Source organism: Netta rufina (genome assembly GCF_964035555.1).
Source record: "Netta rufina genome assembly, chromosome: 23".
Classification (NCBI taxonomy): domain Eukaryota; kingdom Metazoa; phylum Chordata; class Aves; order Anseriformes; family Anatidae; genus Netta; species Netta rufina.
This window is the reverse complement of record NC_140147.1, coordinates 698,053-720,493: the sequence shown is the minus strand read 5'-3', so window position 1 is coordinate 720,493 and position 22,441 is coordinate 698,053. Positions and strand designations below refer to the sequence as shown.

Sequence of the window (22,441 nt, the reverse complement as noted above, 5' to 3'; positions counted from 1 at the left end):
TGCACATCCCAAGCTGTCGCTTAGGAGCAAAGCCAGCCCAGGGGATGAAATCAGATGTTTGCAGATTGAAGTCAGAGCTGTGCAATTGCCCGACTGCGAGCCCACATCCCTCAACACACCGGTGTTCTCCGTGGGCTCGGCACGTCCAGGGAGAATCCAAAGCAACAGTGGCTGGAGGCCAAAACCATCTCGAAACCGCTCACATTTTGTTGCTTCTGTGTTTTGACAGTCCTTCATGGAGGAGATGACGCGGAAACAGCCGGATGTGGACCGGGTCACCAAGACCTACAAGAGGAAAGCCACCGAGCCCCCCCACGGGCCGTTCATCGACAAGTCCCGTAGCAACAGTACGTACCCCTGCAGGGGAACATGTGCTGTGGTGGGAGGAAGTGGAATACGTAGGAAACTAATTAGCTCTGATTATCAATTACCGAGGCATCCTGCACTGACAGCCACCAGGAAGGCAGTTAAGCTTGTCGGGAGGGGAGAATCCAGGTGGCAATGGCAAAACCGCCTCTGCCAGGGCTGCTGAGCCTGCCCTTGTCTCGGTTGTCTCAGCAGTGCTGGGAAGCGCACACTGTCACTTCTCTCTGGGTTCTTTCTGCACTTCTTTTGTGATTTATTATTTAATTGATTTGTTTTCTCTACATTGCTGCTGGAAGGCAGAGTTTGCAGTGAATCCCCTGGTGCCAGGGTGTGCTGGCAGGGTTTGGGGTGCAGGCTCCTGCCCCGTCCTGCTTGGGGACACAGCTCCAGCCTGTGCTGCCGTTCATTGAGCAGCAGGGCTGGGGGAGCCTTCCTCTTCTAAATGCACACTGCATTGCATCGCTGCTTGTCCTCCACTGTTCAGACTGCCTGAACCCATCGGTACAACCTCAAATAATGCATTTTCTCCCTTTTTTCCAGGAAAATCTTTGAGCCAGGCTGCCCCCCCAGCCATGCCCATTATCTCCCAGTCGGAAACGAAGAACCCCCGCATTAACCAGCTCTCGGCCCGCTGGCAGCAGGTCTGGCTGCTGGCGCTGGAGCGGCAGCGGAAACTCAACGATGCCCTGGACCGGCTGGAGGAGGTAACGGCCGCGCTGCCCGGCCGGGGGGGGAGCGGTGCCTGGGCCCTGGCACCAGAGGTGCTAGAAATTAGTGCTGCCTCTTGAATGGCCTGGGCCTCGCAGACTGTTCTGCTGCCTTCCCGAAAATGCCAAAAAAAAAAAAAAAAAAAAAAAAAAAGGAGCTGTTCTAAAGCATTATGGCTGGAAACAGCCGTCTTTAATTAACTGCACATTAATGAACTGCTTTGTGCTCCTGGAGTTGGTATCTGTCGAGGTAATGGCAGCCAGGCCTGCTTTATTCCTAGTAATTAGTTTAACTGATTAGTGCTACTGTATATATCTTTTCCAAACATCTAATGTAATTTTTGTTTTTATTTACGCTTAACAAAGCAGCTATGCCCAGAAGTGAGTGTTTTTGTTTTTCGTTGCTTTTTCTGTAGGTCAGTTCAGTTTATGCGTATTGATGTTTTTCCTTTGTTGCTTTTAACTCCAGGAATGTCTTTTTTTTTAAAAAAAAAAAAAAAGCGTTCAGAATTGTTGCATTACCTTGCTGTAAGCTCTCTCAAGCTGGTGGGGTTGTGGAAGCCCTTTTGGGGGGGGGTTCAAAAGTGGTGTTAGTTTAAGAGGAGGATGAGAGGCTTGTCCCAGCCTGGTGCTGTGGGTGTTGCTGGTTGTTCCCCAGCCGCTGTCTTTCCTGGGAGACGAGCAAGAAAGCTTTCTGTGCTGCTTACAGGAAAGGGAGAGGGGAAATGGGGACAGAGAGAGGGGAGACGAGCACCCACAAGGGTGATGGCCGTGGGTGTTCCTCCCACGAGGCAGAGTGGGGGCATTGGCAGGCGAGATGCAGGAGAGGAGATGCCCCAGAGGAGTGCGGCGAGGCGGGTGTGTGTGCGTCTGTGTGCACGTAGCTAGCTCTGCGTCTGTGTCCGTACACGGCCGTGGGGGATGCTTCATCCCGTGTCGGTGCTGACGTGACGCCCGGTCCGCGTGGTGCTGTGGGCTGCGCTGTGTGTCGTGCTGTTCTGGGGGGTCCGTCCGAGCAGCCCCTCGTGAGCGGGGCTCCCCCGGCTCAGCCCTCCCGGAGCTCGGGCACTGGGCGTTAGCAGGGACCCGGGCACGGTCCCCGGGAGGCTGGTGCAGGGGGTGCTGTGGAGCTGGGTGCCTTTCCTCCGGGGATTTCCCGCACTGACTCTCGGTTTCCTTCCAGTTGAAGGAGTTTGCAAACTTCGACTTCGATGTCTGGCGGAAGAAGTACATGCGCTGGATGAACCACAAGAAGTCCCGCGTCATGGACTTCTTCCGGCGCATTGACAAAGACCAGGATGGGAAAATCACCCGGCAGGAGTTCATCGATGGCATCCTGGCCTCTAGTAAGTCCCCATCCGCCTGAAAGGGGCTCAGAAAACGGCCACCTCGTTGTGACGAGAGGCTGCTGCTGCCCGAGGAGCGGGCTGCAGACCGTGCTCTGAGGGGTGAGGTCTGCGCACCGGTTGCTCATTTCTTCCTCCTTCCAGAATTCCCCACCACGAAGCTGGAGATGACCGCGGTGGCCGACATCTTTGACCGTGACGGCGACGGCTACATCGATTACTACGAGTTTGTGGCTGCTCTCCATCCGAACAAGGATGCCTACCGCCCAACCACCGATGCAGACAAAATCGAAGATGAGGTGAAGCACCTGGCGGGGCGGGCGCTGTGGTTTGGGGTGGTTCGGGCTGCAGGCTGGCAGGGGGGAAACAAAGGGAAGAAAGAGCTGTGCTGGTGCTGAGCCAAAATAATTCATCCATGTATCGCCGGTACCTACTGTGCGTTTGAAGGAAAGGCTGCTTGGGTTTGTATTTTATCCAAGCAATGCTTTGTGTCGGGGAGACTCAGACCCTGGCCCCTTACCTTTCTTTTTTGTCGGCGGCAGGTCACCCGGCAAGTGGCCCAGTGCAAGTGTGCCAAGAGGTTTCAAGTGGAGCAGATCGGCGAGAACAAATACCGGGTAAGGCAGAGGGCTCTGAACACTGCCCCAGCAGCACCAGTGCCCCCCAGGGAGGTCACCCATGGGCTGCCTGCAGCCCCCGGGGTGCCCAGCATGGGGGGGAGCCCTGGCCCCGGCCCCAGGGACCCCCGGGGACCTCACCCCGTGGCACACCACGTCCCAGGGAGGCGACGGTGCCTCAGCCCCGTTTGCCCAGCACTGTGCCCGGCCCCAGGGCGTGCCCCACGCCGGGAGCTGCAGGAGAGCATAAAAGTGGCACTGTTCTGGGGCGGGCAGCATGAAGTGCTGCATTCACTGCCGCCGCCGGCTGCCCTTGAAGTTCTCCTCGTGGATGAGTGTACCTTACGCCCGTGTTTTTCTTAGCTCGCTCCTGAAGAAGGAGAATAATTTCCTTAAAGAATCTCTTTGTAACGGGCTCGGTGTTTACGTTTCAAATTATTCACCGAGGTAAACTTCTGAAGCAAGCTGGCAGCAAACCCGCCTGGTTTCCTGCGCGTTGTTTTCAGGACTCGTGGCTCGGCACGGAGGGGCTGAGCCGAGCGCTCCGGGCGCGTTGCTGCCGGCTGAGCTGCGGCTGCTGCCCGAGAACCAAGCAGCAGAACCCCCAGATTTCTAACTCCCCGCAGTTAACAGTTTTCGTGATTATTGCACTGTTAATCCCATAAAATGTTTTTCTTGTTTTTTTTTCTTTTCTTTCCTCTCGCTCTTGACTTCCCTTCCCCCCTCCCCAACCCTTATCCCTCCACAACTTCTCTCCTCCGTAGTTCTTCCTCGGCAATCAGGTACAGTTTGCCTTGCAATGCTCTCACCTCTTCATAACAATCGTAGCTTGTGTGTCGTACTGCGCTCTGTCCTTTGTTGCTGTGGGAGGATGTGACCTGTAACGTGCTGCCTTAGAGAGCTTGTTAGCTGCTCGCAGAGCCTGGTACAGGGGCGTGCGCAAGCTGGGATCGCCAACCAAAAAAAAATTAAAGACTGCATCGTGCAGAAAGAAGGGAAAAGTTCAATTGGAAGAATCAGAAAGGGAGAGTTTTCTCTCTCCTGGGCTCCTTTCTTGGCTACCCTGGGGATGTTTGTGGCAACCTCCAGAGGTGCTGAGCCACGGCCCCCTGCAGCAGGCGGTGCTGCTGGGCAGATTTCTGCCTCCCTCAGGACATGGGGGTAAAACATGCACGAGGGCTGTACCAGGCTCTGGATGGGTTTGGATCACAATCACCATGGAATGAGAATGCCAGGTCCACATGTTTAATCCCGTAGGTAATGATAACTAAACCTCCATCCCTGCTGCACCCGCTGAGTAACTCCTAAGGGGAGCAAGGCTCGCACAAACCACGCGTGTCCCCCTGGTGTGACCGTGGTTAGCGGGGCCATGTGTCAAAGTGCCGGCTGCTGCGGTGCTCAGAGCTCTTTTAACAGGACTGGAGCAGCACATGTCCTTAGGATGTGCCCACTGGCCCCACACAGGTGTATTTTTCATGTGGACTAAAGGTGCCCTACCAAAAACATGCCCCAAAAGAACTAAGCTTGGATTTCCGTAGTGAATGGAACCAAAAGAGCTCTGGCTTTGTTTTAGACAGCGATTTTAGAAAAATTCTCAATGGCAGCTGAAAAATAATCTAGATGTGGCAGTGGAAATGAGAACTGACAAGCTGTGCTCCTCGGCTGTCTGGAGATCTGTCTGCCCTGGAACATCACTGCCCGGCGGGCTGGTGTCTGCCCCGCTGACCAAGCTCTGAACGCAGTGCCCGAAGCACGCTGAGCCCTCAGAGTGAGGCAGCTCCATCCCGGCACAGCTGCAGCACCTCTCACAGCTGCACTGGGGCGAGCGGGTTTTGGGAGGACCCCAAGCTGGGGACAGACCCCCCTCCGGCACCCCCGGGTGGCCGGGAACCTGCTCCCTCCTTTCCCCCACCTGCAGTACCCCGTCTCGATGTGGCTTGCACTGTGTTTTCATTTTGTCTCTTGTTTTTTGTATTGCTGTCCACACAGGGAAAATGTTACTGCTTTTTTTTTTTTTTTTTTTTCCTTTTTTTTTAATCATTCTGAAGGTGGTCTTGGTTCCTAAGAGTGGTTCCCCAACCTCCTTGTTGGAGCAGGGGCTTTGCAGGGATGGGTGTAGGGTGTAGGGCGGCTGCTCCCCCGCAGTGCAGGAGGCAACCAGGAGCCTGGGCTTGGCTCTCCGGGAGGCTCAGGGAGCTTTGGGAAACAGCCGCCTGCTTCTGATCCGGGGTGCACTTGTTTGAAATTGCAGGTGTTTCAAATCACTAATGTACATCGCAATCACTAATCAACATTTCTGCGGGATTCCTGCCTGGATTCCCATCACCGCACTCACTGAAACATCCTCACGGGGCGATCTCCGCAGCGGGAGCTTTGTGGCTGGTTGGGGTCAGGTCTGAGGCTCAGCGAAATCCCTGGGCTTCAGACTTGATCCGAGGTTTCTCGCTCAGCGGTGACACAGCACTGCCTGCCTTGCTGTTTCACCAGCCCTCAGTGATCCGTATCGGCCGTCTCTTTTCCAAGCAGACTGCACCAGGAGCGTCAGGGCATTGACAGCCTCTCTTTTTTTATAACAAGAAGGAACCCTACAATTCTGGCTGAGAAAATCCATCCAATGGCCAAATTCCCAATTCTCATTTGCTGCTCTAAAAAATTCTGTCTTTTGTTTTAAAACTAAAGGATTTTGATAGCTGCATGATCTTAATACCAAGCAGCAGAAAAACTGTAAATTGGTGCCAGTGAGGCATTTGATCCATAAAGGCATATCTGGGGAAACCGAGGAAGCATTCAATAGGCTGATAACAGCATTTGGGACCACAGAATTTCCAGTAGCGTAGTGGCAGGCATGGTCCCGCCTTGCCCTGGTGCAGCCCGCGGCGGGGAGGAGCTGTGCTTCCCTCGTGGCCCTGCCTGAGCTCTGGTTTTTGGCTCTGCAGTTCGGCGATTCCCAGCAGCTGCGGCTGGTCCGCATCCTGCGGAGCACGGTCATGGTCCGCGTTGGAGGAGGATGGATGGCCCTGGATGAGTTCCTGGTGAAGAACGATCCTTGCAGAGGTAAGGCTCTGGGTTTTAGCAGATGTTGCCTTCTCTCCCAGTCACGGGAGTCTGAGAACTTTCCCTCCGTGGCCTTTGGGGGCCAGGCAGCACCAGGCACTCCGGGGAGCAGGTCGGGGTGTCCAGGAACGGGCAGCAACTGGAGAGAGTGGATCCAAAGCAAACCACAAAACTGCAACTGTGAGGCACGTTGGGTGGGGGAAAAGTACTGGAGAGAAAAATTAGCAAGGGTTGTGGCCAGGAATGAAGTGCATCAAGGTGCAAGGCAGGAATCTGAAATTCTCTCCCGTCAGCAGTGCTGCCTTCGGTGCCTCGTAGGCTGAGAGGCTTTGCAAGAGGATCCCCAGCACGTTTCGTGGGAGGGGAGGCGGGATGAGCAGAAGTGCTGTGGCAAAGCAGAGAGCAGCCATCTGTGAAAGGGGGCCAGGGACCCTCCTTTCTGCCCCCTTTTCCAGCAGGAAAGGAGCATTGAGCAGCTCTTACTGCCGCTCACTGCACGTGGTGGAGCTCGGGTCTGTTCTCCATATGCTCCTATCTCACCGGGGTCTCTGAGATGTTGATTGCTTCAGATGTGTCGTCTTCAGGCCGATGCTCACCCACTGCTTGCTTCTGTTATCGAATGACTGTTGCTGAAAGCAGCATGATTTACAGTCTGCTGCTTGCTCGGTGTAACCTTTAGGATTTCACTCGTGCAGCTCTGCTCCTTTGGCCTCTGTTAACGCTTTGCAGCAGATGTTTCAGAGCGCTGACATCGAGGTTATTTCCATCCCTGGGTTATCTCAGCGTGGTGCTTCTGTTCTGTGATTGCTTCTTTGGCTTTCTGGTCTGTAAGGCATTGCCTCTCAAATTGCTACCGTCCCCTATCACCCAAAATACATGAAGAGCCTCAGTAACAATGTTGGGTCCATGCAAACCTCAGCTCTCCTCCCCTGTTTCCCCTTCCAGCGCGAGGACGGACCAACCTTGAACTTCGGGAGAAATTCATCTTGCCAGAAGGGGCCTCCCAGGGAATGACCCCGTTCCGGTCGCGGGGCCGGAGATCAAAGCCATCCTCCCGGGCTGCCTCCCCAACTCGGTCCAGTTCCAGTGCCAGCCAGAGCAACCACAGCTGCGCCTCCATGCCATCATCTCCTGCAACCCCAGCCAGCGGAGCCAAGGTAGGGTTTTGGGCGTGAAGCCTTTCCCTTTGGTCCTTTAGGAGCCGGTGGCCCCCAGACCCGTCCCGGTGAGGTGAGATGCTGCAGGAGGTGCGAGGAGGAGGAAGGCTGGGGCCTCATCAGTCGTCGTGGCCTCTGTTGGAAGATGTTCGTGGTGGGGTCTGCAGGAACAGCCCCGCTGGCTGTGCGGGGCGGGCAGGGTGGGATGGCTCAGGACGGTTTCCACCTCGTTCCCCTGCACCACGTCTGAGCAGAGCTCCCGCGGGCGGGCGATCGCAGCTGCTGCAGCCCCGAGTCGGGCCAGTGCGCAGGGAGCAGCGACTGCCCGGCCTCTGCTGTCCCATCACACCATTTGCCATGCATGGTTTAATTTCATCATTTGTTCGTTTGTTTTTTCATTTTTGAATTTATGTATTTCCCGTTTGGTTCTCTCGTTTCATTTTAGTGCTGTTCTCCCCTCATTCCAGATACTTTTCTGTTCCATTTTTTTTTTCACTCACTCCCGCCTCTCCCCCCTCTCTGGATTTTCCATTTCACAGACTCCACATCACTTCTCTCGATGTTATGACAAACCCTGGTTGATAAACAGTAAAGCGGGCACCCCTCTGAGGGGATTCGATTATTCCGACTTCCAGCTCTCGAGCTCCGAGGTAGAGTATGGTCTCGTAGCCCCGAGGACCTGGCGGCAGGCTGGAGTGCGGCTCACAGAGAAGTCCTGCTTCCTTGCCTGCCTAACGCTTTCCTTTTGGTAGAGCAGCGCTTTTAGCACCGCTGTCGCGAGGCCTGTTAGCGTTTTTCATGGGTTTCTAACTCGGATTAAGCAAAGTGCCAACCTTAGAGTGAAGCACAACGTGCAGACGGCTTGCGATGCACATTTACCTCTTGTCAAACCAAAAGATTAACATTTATCACGTGCTTTTAAAAAAGAGAATATTTCCAAGCTTTAACAGCCTTTCAGCACTCAAAATAGGCCACGATTGGCATTCAAAAACTGAAATTCAGCAGCCGAGTTGAGACTTGAAAATCAGCTACAGCGCATGCACAGTAACCGCTGCCTTCGTGCCACCGAGCGCTCGTGTTATCGCGTGGTGTGTCCGGCAGTAACACAGGCTGGCTGCACTTGGATGCTCCAAGGAGGATGAATTCGGGCCGACTCTTCAATCTGCCGAACATCCCAGCCTCCTTGCTGACTTTTCTGACCCCGTGAATATGAAATACTTGGGTAGATTTTAGTGATTCGCTGATGGCAATGGCAAAATAACTTGATCTTGCTTGAAAGTGCTTTCAAACGGAAAAGGCGTTCTTCTAGATCCGCAGAAGGTCAGGAGGACTTTCTGAACTGCCCTAAACCGCCTGCTTGCTGCTGTAACTTGTTTCTGAAATAGGATCAAGGATGAGAATCGAGACCTCTGATGATGGGAACGGTCCCTTCCAATCACGTGTCAATGGATTGTAATTCCCACTGAGACCGAAGGAGAGCCCGCTGCTCGGCTCCCCTTCTGCGTCCCTCTCCCCCATCGTGGCTCCAGTTTCATGAGATGTTAAGATTTTTAAGCTTCCCCAAAATCACAGAGTCGCAGGGAGCTGAGGGGAACCTCTCCAGCTGCTGCCATAAGGCTCCTCGAGAGCCGCCCTGCGGCACCGCAGCACACCGGCGGGGAGGTTGGGGTTACAGGGGCAAGGTTTGGGGCACACCGTGGGCTGGTGCTTCCCTGCAGCACCCTCACACTGCCCCAAAACCGAGCTTTGATTCACAATAGAAACTGGAGCCTTGTTCCGGACAGATGTGGGCACCTCTCCCTCCCCGCACCCCCCCTCCAAGCCCCCGCTTTGTTCTGCAGCGCGGGAGCCAAGCTGCGCTCTGCTGCTCCCCATCTGCAACATCTTAAAGGTCACGGAAAGCCCGTTCCATACACGTGGCACAGGACACGACCGAAGCCTCATGACCGAAGCTGATCCACAGCCTCCCGCATGTCCGTTTTCGCTGGTGCCTCGCTGTCCAGCTGTGCCCATGCCCTGGGAGCCAGCGCAGCGTGCTGAGCTGCCCGCATATTTTGCACGATGTCCCTCTCCCTTTGGGAGGTGACCCTGGTGACCCTGCTGTCCTTTGTATGGGTAGCAGCTTTGCTTTTGTTTCAGCCCGCAGTGCCCGAACTGCCGCTGCCGTCCTTGTTTTCAGGATCCGGCCGCTTTTTGTTTTCCTTTTTCCAAGCGCTGCTGAAACGCCAGCTTGAGTTCTCCGTGACCATTAAGATGGATGTTTTGTAAACGCCCCGGTCCTTTTACTGACCTGTGAGGTGACCTCGGCCGGGTACAGCTGGTGGCCGCGGTGCCCTCTCAGCGATGCTCCCCGTGTGCTTCCTCCGCAGGTGACCCCGGCGGCGGGCAGCAAGCTGAAGCGCCCCACCTTCCACTCCAGCCGGACCTCGCTGGCGGGGGACACCAGCAACAGCTCCTCGCCAGCCTCCACGGGTGCCAAAACCAGCCGGGCAGGTAAGCTGGGGGCTGGGGCTGTTCCTGCTTAATTTGGGAGAGCAAATAACAAATACCCAGGGAGCTGGCAGAGCCTGCAGCAAGGGGGGGACACTGATGCGTGCCGGGGCGGTGCTGCCGTTCTGCCTGCCGGTGCTCACGGGGCTTTGGGCTCCCCCCGCAGATCCCAAAAAGACAGCCAGTCGTCCCACCAGCCGTGCCGGGAGCCGCGCGGGCAGCCGGGCCAGCAGCCGGCGGGGAAGCGACGCCTCCGATTTCGACCTGCTGGAAACGCAGTCGGCGTGCTCGGACACTTCGGAGAGCAGCGTAGCCGGCGGGCAAGGCAGCTCGCGGCGAGGCATGGCGAAACCCTCCAAAATCCCAACCATGTCCAAGAAAACAACCACTGCCACCCCAAAAACTCCAGGCCCCAAGAGATAATACTGTACCCACGCCCTCCTGAAAGAAAGAAAACCCAACCTGTGTCCAATTTTTAACCCTACTACGTACATTGGATGTATATTTATTCTAAATGGGAGAAACTATATTGTTAAAAGTGTAAAAGAAAGTTGTGTTATGGAAGCTGCCTTATTTGTTTTTTTCCTTTTTTGTAAGTTACTATTTTCATGTGAATATTTATGTAGATAAAAATTGCCTCTTGGTGACCCCTGTTCAGAGAGGGGCCTGGAAAACTGAGATGTGGGAAGGAAAAAAAAAAAAAAAAAGAAAAAAAAAAGGAAGCAAAAAAGGTCAAGATGTGAAAGTGTAAAGAAAAACTAAACTATAAATAGGATTTCTGCGCGGTGCAGGGTGTGAACCTGCTTTATCTTTTAGGATTGTTTCCTAAATGCATCTTTATAAACTTAACTTGCTGTCTCAGCAAGGTAAATTATATTTAAAAACAAAGACCTGAATCCTACAGTGTTCAAGGAACTCTCTTTTGTAAATCACAGATACCTCAAGCAGAGAAACATGAGGTGAGGGGATTTGGGGCTTATGTTTCCATTTTTTTAAAGCTATGTGATTTTACCTGAAGAAAGCGGAGTTTGACAATAAAATTTGCACACACTACAGCTAAGGTCATTATAACTGCTGTCTTTAAAATACTGTCCCGACAACTTCGTTTTTAAAGAACAAAAAATGCTGATGGGTTTGGGGAGGGGGTTCACGATAACGCTGTCCAGAAGAGAGCACGCTGGTAAGATTGCAGGTTTGGATCACAGACACATCCCTTAGCGGTGGTGGGTCCCGCGGGTTAGAGGATTCTTCTGGATTGATGGCCTAAGAGACGACCACCTTGTTCCTTACAGGATTGCTATTTATCTGCATTTCTTTTCCTATTTATTATTTAACTGGTCATTCCACTTCCAACCAGGCTGAGATTGATGTGACCTCTGCTCCTAGAAGAAATCTGGACTTACACGCACAGTTGCTTGTCCTTGAAATGAGTCTCACCAGCACACTCGCTACAAGTCCTGTCTGGCTTTTGTACGCTACTTTTTCTTTGTAATAAAATCGAACTGACCAAGTGACCAGGAGATGGGCGGAGGGAGAGGGCTCAGCGGAGCCCCTGTATTTATTAAATATTGTTCCTCCGGCTCTGACCGTGTTGCTGTGTGATTCTCTCAATTGGTTTAAATTGAGGCAAATCTGAAGCTCTACCAATGAATTGTTTAAAAACCAGACACATTTTTGTATTAAAATTGCTTGCGGTAATAAACAATCTTGCCTCCTACTTTATTCCAGAGTCTCAGTGTTTGAGTCTGGGCGAGGGAGCTGTCCCGCACGCCGCCGTGCCTCCACCTCGCTGCAGCCACAGGGCGCCTGCACGCAGCTTCCCTTGCAGAGCGGTGCAGGGACCGGCTTCACTGCCAGCCCCTGAACTGGGGGGGCTCTGGGGGCTGAGGTGTCCCTGCGCCAGGCGTGTGGGTGCCTGCGGGTGAGGTGGGTGGATGCCCACCGCCTGCTGGAGTGGGCGTTTGCTGGTGGGATCGCCTGGTGGGGTGTGCGCTGGTGGGGCTGGGTGCTGGGGAGGTGGGTGCCCATCGAGGTCAGCACCCAGGAGAGGGCACGGGGTGGGTGCCAGGCACGGCGGCAAGAGAGGTCGGTCCCTGCAGGGGTGGGAGCACAGGGTGAGGGGTGCAGTGTCCATGGGGTTGGGTGCCCGTGGGCTTGTGTGGCTGGGGGTGGGTGCCTGTAGGGGTGGGTGCCCATGGTTTTGGGTTTCTGGGGGTAGCTGCCCATGGGTCTAGGTGTCGGGTTGGGTTTCCGTGGGCTTGGGCACCCATGGGAGGATGGTGCCTGTGGGTTTGGGTTTCTGGGGGTCGCTGCCCATGGTCTTGGGTGTCTGGGGGTGGGTGCCCTTGGCTTTGGGCACCCGCAGCGGTGAGCATCCCATGGCCGGGTGCCCGTGGGGGCGGCTGCCCAGCGGCGCGCCCTTTGCCCCGGGGGCGGCCGGGCGGGGAGCACCGGGGCCGGGGCGGTGCCGCCGGCGAGCCCGTCCCTTTCCCTCGCCCCGCCGGGGCGGACCGGGGCCGGGACCGGGGCCGGGGCCGCGCGGGGGCCGCTCCGCACCGCACCGGGGCGGCGGCGGGGGCGGGGGGTGGGGGGGGCGGCCCGGGGCGGCGGCGGTGCCATGGGGCCGGGGCGCGGGGCGGCGGCGGGCCGGGGGCCTCTGGGCGCCCTGGCGCTGCTCTGGGCGGTGGCGGTGCTGTGCCAGCTGGGCAGCGGCAGCGTCCTCCGCCGCCGCCTCCACGCCGCCGGCTTCCTCCAGCGGCGGCTGAGCGGCGGCGAGCGGCGGGACGTGCAGCGGGAGATCCTGGCCGTGCTCGGGCTGCCCGGGCGGCCGCGCCCGCGGGCCCCCGCCGCCGCCCGCGCCCCCGCCGCCGCCGCTCCGCTTTTCATGCTCGACCTGTACCACGCCGTGGCCGGCGAGGAGGAGGCGGAGGAGGAGGAGGCGGTGTCGCGGCCGGTGCTCACCGGGCTCAGCACCCAGAGCCCCCCGCCCGGCAGCGTCGTCAGCCGCGCCGACACCGTGGTCAGCCTCGTCAACATGGGTGAGCGCGGCCCCGGGGGGCGCGGAGGGACCGGGGCGCACGGGCAGGACGGCGGAGGAGGGGAGCGCACGGGCGGGAGCCGAGACGGGAGGAGCGGGGCGCACCGAGGCACCGGGGCGCACGGAGGGACCGGAGGGTACTGAGGGACCGGGGCGCACCGGGGAGTACCGAAGGACCGGGGCGCACTGGAGCGCACGGGAGCAGCCGGGCTGTCCCGGGGAGCGGCGCACTGCGGGACGCGCGGCACCCGCTGGGCGCACCGGCGTAGACCGGGCAGAGCCCCCACGTCCCGAGCAGAGCCCCCCCGGCCCGGCACGGAGCGGGGCTGCGGCGGCCGCGTTACCGGGAGCGGAGCCGGGAGCGGAGCCCAGCGCCTTGCAGCGGGTGCCCGGCTCGGCCGTCGGGGCTGGCAGCGGCACCGAGCCGTTTGCGCCGACGGCCGCGAGCATCCGTCGCTCCCGGGGCGCTCTCCCTTTGCCTCCGTGCTTACAAACCCCTTCCGCACACAGCTCGGTCCCGTAGCGGCGGGAGGGGGCTGCGAGGGGCCCGGTGGCCGCGGGCTGGGGGCGTGCGGAGCTCACTCGGTCCCTGTTGTGGATGGCCCGGAGTTGGGGGGAGTCCGAGATTTCCCCAAGCGGCAGCCACCTCCTGAGCCTCCCCCGGCCCCCCCAGCACGCTCCCCACCATAACGAAGCTGCGAACCGACGGGGCGGGCTCGAGGGAGCGGCGTCGCCCACCTCGGCCCCCCCATTGAGTGGGTGCACACGGAGCGGGACGTGAGGAGGGCAGCAGCAAAGGGGACGCAGTGGGACACCGAATCCCGGCTCAGAATAAAATCCTCAAGGTTGCTAATTGCTGCTGGAATCCTGTCGGGCTGGTTACGGAGCAGTGCCGGGCTCCAGCACCGTCCCATTGCCAGACAGCTGCGAGTGGCAGGGAGAGCAGAGCCGTTTCCAGCTGGCACCCCCGGGGCCATGAGCACTGGGACAACTGGGGTCCCACTGGGGCATCCAGCGGGATGCCCAGCCCAGGCTTTCAGGCTTCTTCCCTGCCTCTGCTCTTTGCTTTAAGGGGTGTCCATGTGGGCATGTGCCCCTCTCCAGGCATCATTGGCCAAGCATGAGGTTTTTGGGGGGCATCTGTGCCACGGCTGGGGGTAGGGGGTGTCTGCAGGCACAGAGCTCTGACCTGACCTGGGAGCTGCAGACGTGGCCAGGGCTCGGGGCTGGCTTTAAGGAGCACGGCCGGATTCGGCTGCTGCACCGTGGTTTGCAAGTGGCAGCAATGGGAAGGAGAGCACCTCCTTGCCATGGCACAAAGGACCAGATGGGGCTGTCCTCCCCTGCACCCCTCCAGGCCCCTCAGGAGAAGGTACGGGTGAGTGAACAAGGACCACAGAGGCATCTCCCAAGTTCTTGCCATCATCTCCTCTGCTGTGTTTGGCTGTGAAGAAGCCAGAGAGCCCCGTGGGGCAGCCCCGGTGCTTTGGGCACACAGCCCCCAGCTGCCTCTGTAGCACTCCAGGGCAGGGCGCTCAGCACATCAGGGGCGGCCAGGAGGTGGATGCAGGGGCCTCAGATCCCAGCTCCCCTCAACATGAGCACCGAAAAGTGCTTTAAAATGAACAGGTTTGGCTACAGGCACAGCCGGTGGGTGCCTGGGAGGAGCGGTGCTGGCCCAGGGGTGCCCACGCCGCTCCCCTTCCTGGTGCTCCTGGAGCAGCAGGGAGAGCTGGGGCGCAGAGTTTCAGCCTTCAATTTGAATGGCTTTGAATTCTGCGGCTTCATGAGTCCCTTCATGTTAATTAAATAATATATTATTTTTTTTGTGGGAGAAGGCTAACTTTAATTTGCATGCATAATTCTTTGCACAATTATCCTGATGGGACATGCAAATGGGGTAAGTCAGCGCTCCATTAGGCACCTGGACCGCTCTGCTCCCACCCGCGGAGCCCTGTGTGAGCCGGGCATGTGCGTGGCTCCCAACGGCACGCCTTGGGACGGGGACACGCCAAATTCCCTGTCCCAGTTTGGCCGGGCAGTGCCTGTGCCTGCCGGCCAGGGCAGGACACATAGCCGGGGGCTCAAGCCCCTCCAGGCCACGCTGCGTGGGGCAATGGGTGGTGGTGGCACCTTGGTCACCTTCGGTTGGGTTTGGTGGCCACGGGTCCACTCGTCCCAGCCCAGCTTTGGGAGTTGTCCCGGCCCTGGGCTGGGCCATCATGGGCTAAGATTGCAGCAGTGGGATGTGCCCCCGTGCATGATGCTGGTGCTCTGTATGCACCCACGGTGCGTGTTTTAAAGGGGGAGATCTGCAAATAAACCCCCTGGGGTCCACCTCTGGCACTGAACTCCTCTGACTGCTTACAGCTGCGGGAAGTGGTGGGGGTGTAGGCGGGGGCCGAGGCAGCCGCCCAGGCACATGCAGCAGGGCGGGGGGTGCCCTTTGCAGAGCCCCGTGTCCCATGGCTCCCAGTGTTCATCTTCGGAAGACGGAGGTGTTCACGGGCTGGAGCAGGAGCCCAGCTGCATTTGCAGTGCTTGGGAGAGCTCCTAAATCTCTCCCTGCTTAGGAAAGCCTCTGGAGGTTATTTTTTTCCTGCTTGCAAGTGAAGGACAGCATCTTCCTTGCATCTCCTTTAAAATTATTTTAAGATTCAGCGTACTTGATGTGGTTGAATATCCTGGCATTTCCTTTTAATTTAGTGTCTGAAATGATCATGGGGACCATTCAGAGCAGCCAGGACTAGTAATTACGACTGATGCGCAGTTTATAGAAACACCGCGCACACAGAAGGTTTGCAGGGAAGAAGTGCAGCTAAAAATAAGGTGGGGGGCGAGGAAAAGGCGTCCCCATCGCCCCGCGCCTGCCAGCCAGGAGGGGAGCGGGGGCGCAGGGCTGGGCACGCAGCGGGGCTCAGCACGGCAGGAGCTGGTCAGCCCTGCTGCCATTTTATGTGGGTTTATTTGCTTTTCCTATTATTTAAGGGCTGGGGGGGGTGCACAAGGCATGGCCGTGACGTTCATGGCTGGGGAAAGACGCAGCAGCCCCGAGGGGTGAGACGGTGACGGCAGAAGGAGGGGGCACGGAGAGCAGGAGCTTGGGCTGGGTTTTTTTAGCGTCCCATCCGCAATCCGGATAATCCGCCCACAGGTAATTGTGGGGTGGCGGCGCGGCTGAGCCACCCTGAAATCAATAGCCGGGTGCCCAGGCTGAGGGGGGGCCCTGTGCCCGTGCCCCCCCACCAGCAGCAGCCGTCCTGCCTGAGCAAAGGGCACCGGGTGCTTTCGGGACACGGCGCCTGCTCCCCCATGCACAATTCATCATTTTGCACACGTTTATAGCTTTGCCCAAGACAGCAATATTAAACCTCACCGATCATCACACTGTGCTGCTGTTTGCTCATTGTCCTATCCCCATCACCTTCACCCTGCTGCTCTATGCCCCTGTCAGCACAAGGGAGGACAAATTTTGGCCCTGCCCTTCCGAGGCTGTGCTCCAGCAGCCGGTGAAGGGGGCACGAAGCAGGGCTTTGCCTGCCCCATCCCCGCTGCAGAGCAGACGCCTTGCCTGGAGCTGTGTCCTTGTGGCACGGCCGCAGAGAGCACCTCGGTCCTGTCTGAGAACTGCCACTGCCCTTCCCTGGCTGCGTGGTCATAAACCAGGTGGGGTGAATTTAAATGATGCTGGTAAAGCCTCTAATTGCAGCTGCTGAGTGTGTTTGAAGACCTCAGGGTGGGCTTCATGAGTCCCCGCTGCATCGCTCATTGCTCCCCGCGGGAAGGGAGCTGGGTTTGGGAGGGCTCTGCCCGTACCTGGCTACAGACACTGCTGCCACGCGTTGTGATGGCCTGGGAGAACACAAGGGGAATGCAGTTCAGTTCTCCAGGTTCCCTGAGGATGTCACCAGCCGGTAACACGGAGAAACCCAGCCCTGGTGTTTTGCTGTGGCTGTGGGCAGCCGGTGAGGCACCTGGGTGACCCAAAGTGCCAGAGGGGCACCAACCTGGGGCTGGTGGCCCCACGGGGCCTCACTCCAGGTGCTCATCAGCTGCAGGGGGGGAGATGACAGGGACTGCTCAGTTTTTTCATGGGGTTCGAAGGGTTTTACAGGAGCAACGAGGCAGCAAATGCTTCAGCAGGACCTCTCACAGCTGGGGCACACTCAGCTGCCCGCGGTGGCTCGGTGCAAGGAACGGAACCGCACAAAAGGCACCAGCTCATGGGGGCTCAGCCAGCTGGGGGCCGGCACCCTCGGCCCCAGGGCGGCTTCCAGAGCCCACCCAGGGCAGCGGGGAGACCCTGGGCACTGCGATGGGCTCAGGGGTCCCCGGTGTCCCTGGGGTGCGTGGGCCAGACCCGGCTCCCGGTGCATCCCCGCGGCACCTCCCGCGCAGCTGGCGGCCGGCGGCAGCAGGAAGCGCTCTCCGCATCCGCCCCGGGCCGCCTGGCCCCGTGCTTTTTTTAAAACATAGCTTGTGGTGAGCCCAGTAGCTGGAGGGAATGTGGTGTCCTGTTTTGTTTTCAAAGCAGAAACGGAGGAAAAAAAAAAAAAAGACGGAAAGGTCTGTGGATGCATAATTAAAATCTGAGCATTCGGTTTGAAGAGAGGTACTGAGCTGCCCCCATGTATAGGGGGGGTCAGCTTTGTGGTGTAGTATGTTTGGGATGTTCTCCCCCGGAATTGGTTAAAATTTGCATTTAAACATGTCTGTTTAATTATTTATTTGTGTGTTTGTTTGGTATAAGTGAGCACCAGCTCAGATTTGTTACAGTTCTCTTACGCCTGAAGCAGGAGGAGCTTTAATCACTTTAATTACGTTCAGTCATGGCAGTCTGGAACATTTTTAAAGAACAATTTGAAGAAAATAATTACATATTAGTGAAACTGTGTGGGGATGCCTTACCGTAAAGAAACACGGTGTGTTTGTTCTTTACGGACATAAAAAAAAAATACCATTTTTTTTTTCCCCAAAAGCACCAGATTTCTGCAGAAAGGAGACACTCAGTAGAAAGTGAGGGTTTATTTTTACAGAGCAGTTGTGTGGTCAGTCAGAGAGGTGGGAACCTGCAGCAGAGCTCAGTGGGGCAGGGCACGGGGTCAGCGGGATTTGTCCCTGAACTGGGGGGACGTGGGGCTGCTGGGACCGGGGGGCTGCGGGCTCTGGGGGCTCCCTGACCCCTCTGCTCTGCAGTCGAGCAGGACCGGGACACCTCCTCCCCGAAGCCGTACTGGAAGGAGTTCAGGTTCGACCTGACGCAGGTGCCCACGGGCGAGTCGGTGACGGCCGCTGAGTTTCGCATCTACAAGGCGCGGGGTGCCACCCGCCACGCCAACAGCACCCTGCACATCAGCATCTACGAGATCGCAGCTGAGCACTCCAACAGGTGCGGGACGGGGACAGGGACGAGGATAGGGATGGGATGGGGACGGGGATGGGGACAGGGATGGGGATGGGGCCCCCAGCCAGTGCCGGCTCTGGCACTTGCCTCTCCCAGCGCCGTGGCAGTGCCAAGGGCAGCAGCCATCCCATCCCACAGCCGTCTGTTCCCACGGCGTCCCCGGGCAGTGACACACCCGGCGTTTCGGCCGGGCGGGGAGGGTGCCTCGCTTTTCCCAGGGCAGCTGCCAGGGTGTCACCGGCACACACGGCACGGCCGCGGGCACCGTCCTGACCCTGCAGCGCCGGGATCTGCACGGGCACGGACAGCGGGGAGTCATTTCTGTGACCGGCCGTGGGCTGATGTTGCCTTCGGGTGCTATTACTCACGGGCTTCTTTCTCCCCATTTCCCAGGGAGTCCGACTTGTTCCTGCTGGACACCCAGGACCTGCGCGCGGGGACCGAGGGCTGGCTGGTCTTCGATGTCACGGCCGCCAGCAACCACTGGTTGGTGGATCGGAAATACAACCTGGGCCTGCGGCTCTACGTGGAGACGGATGATGGTAAGCTCAGCTGCAGCGTTTGGGGCCGAATCCCCAGGAACAGCAGGCCCCATTAGTGAGGGGTGGGTGGCAGCAGGGCTCGGCTCTGCAGTTGTGATCCCAGCTGCGATGGAGAGCCAGGGGCATGGAGGTGGGCTGGGGGGCTCTGGGGGGCTCCCTCCCTGGAGGGGCTCTTGTGAGGCTGTGGGTTAACCCTCCTGGCACTGCTCCTGCAGAAAGCTGTGGGTGTGATGCTGAGGGCGCAAGGCAGCGCAGGATCAGTGCCACGGCCTCATCCCGTGGCGGTGGTGACAGGGAAAACCTCTCGCTTGGCTTTTCTCCCAAGAGCCTGAATCGCTGTTCAGGACCTTGGCGTGGCAGTGGCCGTGCAGGATGAGGCCCCGCCGCCCCCATGCCATGCACCAGGGCTGCAGAAACCGCAGCGCCCCGCTGCAGAGCTCCCCCTGCACTGCGCCTCTCTGCAACCTGCTCCTGCTCCGTCCCTGCAGGGCTCAGCGTCGACCCGGGCTCGGCCGGGCTCCTGGGGCGCCGGGGGCCCCGCTCCAAGCAGCCCTTCATGGTGACATTTTTCCGGGCGAGCAGCAGCCCCGTGCGAGTCACACGGGCAGCCAGGGCGCCCAGGAGGAGGCAGCCCAAGAAGACGAACGACCTCCCGCACCCCAACAAGCTGCCGGGGATCTTTGGTAAGAGCAGGGGGGGCAGCCCCCAGCACGGAGGGTAGGAGGGGAGCTGGCCAAAAGCACGAAGCTCTGCTCTTGCTGCCGTGAAGGGCCCTTCTCTTTGCGCCTTGTCCTTTCCAAAATCCCTCTGACAGCCCGGAGGTGCAGCCCTGGGGGGAGCACAGCGAGCAGTGGGGCCATTGGCAGATGGGGGGCACAGTGGGTCCGGGAGGGCACCCTTGGGGCAGCCTGCTTTTGTGGGGCTTTCTGGATGATGCTTTTTCTTGCATCGTTCCCTCATTTTGGAGCTGCCCCAGGAAGGCATCACAGCCCTGGGGAGCCACTGGGGCAGGAGGGGAGCCCCAGCGTTTGGGGCACTTGGGAACACCCCAGAGCTGTGAGCGGCACCAATTGACACCTCCCTAGGCTGCATCCCCTCATCCCCGTGGTGGAGCAATACCTCCAGCCTGCTGTGAAGCTCTTTCCCTCCTTTGCAACAAGGAGGCTCCCTTGGAGCAACCCCAGCCACCCGGGCTATGCAGCCCCAGAGTTTGGTGGTGCCGGGGGGCACCAAGCACTGACGCTGCCTGCCCTCTTCCCTGCAGATGACGTCCACGCCGCGGACGGGCGCCAGGTCTGCCGGCGGCACGAGCTCTACGTCAGCTTCCAGGACTTGGGCTGGCTGGTACGGACCCGCTCCCCCCGGGAAGAGCCACAGCCCCCACCCAGCCCCCGTGGTGATGGGCAGCGGTGGGAGCAGCGCAGCCGTGTGCCGGGACCTTATGGCAAACGACCTGGCACAGCCTGAACCCCACAGTGACCCTGAACAACTCTTCATGTGGTCCTAAAGTCAAAATAAGCCCGGGGAGGTGGCACGGGGGGTGCAGGTGCTGGAGGAAGGGGCTCAGCAAGCCCCCGGTGCCCCAGCACGAACCCTTTTCCTTGCAGGACTGGGTGATCGCCCCGCAGGGGTACTCAGCCTACTACTGCGAGGGGGAGTGCGCCTTCCCGCTGGACTCCTGCATGAACGCCACCAACCACGCCATCCTGCAGTCCCTGGTCAGTGCCAGGGCTGGGTGCTGGGGGGGGGCAGCTCCCAGCAAAGCGCCTGGGGGTGCGCACGGAGCTGAGAGCAGGAGGGCTCTGCAGGGTCGGCTCGGAGGCAGGACAGGGAGGGTTGGGCAGTGCTGGCGTCTCCACTGCCCGGTTTTCTGCCTGGCACGCTCCCACCCATGGGAAGCAGCGAGGATGGGGCACAAGCAGGTGATTTCCCCGGGGTTAGCACCCCCTGGCAGCTAGGGGGGATGCCCCAGGGGGGCACCTGGTCCCAGACACCGGGAAGGGGCAGCGTCGTGCCCGGGCACCCTCCCTGTGCGCAGGCTGCAGCCGAGGCCCCGTGGCGTGAGGCTGCAGCACAGAGCCCAAGCGCTGGGCTCAGCATATTCTGAACAGGAAAGCTTTAATGCCCCATTTTCCCAAATCCACCCCGCATCGCAACCCATGCTTTAATTTCTGGAATTTCCTGACCTGTGAGTGTTTGATTTCCCAATGGCAGAGTCACGCCGACTCTGGTGCTCGCGGTTAATTACAGGGAGTGCCGAGTCCTCGGCCGAGCCTTTGAAGGTGTCTCCTGGCGGGGTTCATTTTTATTTATTTATTTTTTTTTTGCATGAACGAAGCTGCCAGAGCCCCCCCGCCAGCTGCGGGCACCCACCCCTCACCTCCCAGCCCCGGGTTCTTCCCGAAACGGAGCCGCTCGGGCGGACGTGAATCACCTGGTGCCCGGGGCCGGCCCTTCTGGGAAGCGCTGGGGACCAGGGCGAGCGCGCCGGGAGCCGTGCCAGCCCGGCCAGCGCTGCAAATAGCAGGGTTTGACAGCAAAACACCGGACTTCCGAGCTGGGAGAGCTCAGCTGGCCCCGCAGTAAATGACTCGCACATGTGGGGCGAGGCCGGGGGGGCTGCGAGCACTCGGCAGCCCGTGAACCTCCCGGCACAGCGCGAGCATGGCACGGGGTGCCCCAGGCTCCTGAGGGGGTCCCGGGCTCCGTGTCTCGGTGCAGTGCAGAATTCGGGGGTGATGCTGAGCCCCAAAGGGGGGGCAGCCCTATTGCAAGCCTCTGTGCTGTCCCGAGGGGCTGCTTGCCTAGCTGAGTGTGAGAAGAGGCCAGGAATCCCAAATTAATGAAGGGGCTGCCCAGCCCGCACGGTGCCACGAGCCCCGATCCAATATAAACTGCAGCAAGGACTGCCAAGGGCTTAGAATAAATATTTTTACGAAGCGCTAGGAATAATCCCCCCATTCACCCGGGCTTTTCGCAGGTAAGAGCCGGGGCTCTTTGAAGCCTGACCCGCGCTCGGGGCTCCTCTCCCCCCAGGTCCACCTGATGAAGCCCGAGGCCGTGCCCAAGGCGTGCTGCGCGCCCACCAAGCTCAGCGCCACCTCGGTCCTCTACTACGACAGCAACAACAACGTGATCCTCAAGAAGCACCGCAACATGGTGGTGAAGTCCTGCGGCTGCCACTGACCCGGCCCCGACACCTCCTGCGTGTGCGGGGGGCTTGCTCCACGTGCAGGGCTTGCTCCCCGGGCTGGATCGCAGCAGAGCCCATCGGTAACGATACTGATACCCCACCACCTCCCTCCCCTCCCTTCCCCTTCCCGGACGTGGATGTAAATAATATAAAACTTTTATTCTCTTACCACACTTAATGAGAGCCATCCCTGCCATACATGCATATATAGAAGTATATATATATAGGAGAGAAAGAGGATTTGTGGCTGGTGACGTGTCTGGCCCTGGCGGATGTGTTTTCCTCGGGCGCTGCAGCCTCCGGTGCTGGTGGGGGCAGATTGGGCTGGGGGGGCGAGGGCAGGGGAGGCAGCTCTGTGCCCGTGCACATTCAGCTAACCCAGCTCTAACCAGCGCCTCCACGTCCCTAAATGAAAACAGCGTCAGCCAACCCAGTAGCTGGCTGACTAACCCGCTCCTGTTTACTTAAAGTTCACAAAACTCAGCCAACGGGGGAAAAAAAAATCCATATTGAGCTACGACACTGTTA

The 22,441-nt window shown here is 58.7% G+C and overlaps 2 protein-coding genes across 13 annotated transcripts in view; both read left to right on the top strand.

Annotated features, from left to right (window-relative positions):
• MACF1 (microtubule actin crosslinking factor 1) overlaps positions 1-11,459 on the top strand; it is a 132,368-nt gene extending 120,909 nt beyond the window's left edge. For 8 of the 12 annotated variants that reach the window (XM_084300707.1, XM_084300715.1, XM_084300710.1 and 5 more), the window contains 11 exons: positions 230-347; positions 907-1,070; positions 2,257-2,419; positions 2,564-2,718; positions 2,962-3,036; positions 3,801-3,818; positions 5,973-6,090; positions 7,036-7,247; positions 7,787-7,897; positions 9,617-9,740; positions 9,904-11,459. In XM_084300707.1, the coding sequence (XP_084156833.1) occupies positions 230-347; positions 907-1,070; positions 2,257-2,419; positions 2,564-2,718; positions 2,962-3,036; positions 3,801-3,818; positions 5,973-6,090; positions 7,036-7,247; positions 7,787-7,897; positions 9,617-9,740; positions 9,904-10,160 (1,515 nt within the window). In that variant the 3' untranslated portion in view covers positions 10,161-11,459. The remainder of the gene's footprint in view (positions 1-229; positions 348-906; positions 1,071-2,256; positions 2,420-2,563; positions 2,719-2,961; positions 3,037-3,800; positions 3,819-5,972; positions 6,091-7,035; positions 7,248-7,786; positions 7,898-9,616; positions 9,741-9,903) is intronic. The other 4 variants (XM_084300708.1, XM_084300716.1, XM_084300711.1 and 1 more) reach the window with 3 other exon arrangements.
• Positions 11,460-12,354: 895 nt separating this feature from the next.
• On the top strand, positions 12,355-22,107 carry BMP8A (bone morphogenetic protein 8a; the record flags this gene model as incomplete). The annotated part of the gene is made up of 7 exons (XM_084300854.1): positions 12,355-12,775; positions 17,971-18,163; positions 18,572-18,720; positions 19,209-19,403; positions 19,985-20,064; positions 20,328-20,438; positions 21,757-22,107. 7 exons carry the CDS (start codon positions 12,355-12,357, stop codon positions 21,904-21,906), a joined length of 1,299 nt encoding a protein of 432 aa, XP_084156980.1. The 3' UTR covers positions 21,907-22,107.
• Between the last annotated feature and the right edge of the window lie 334 nt (positions 22,108-22,441).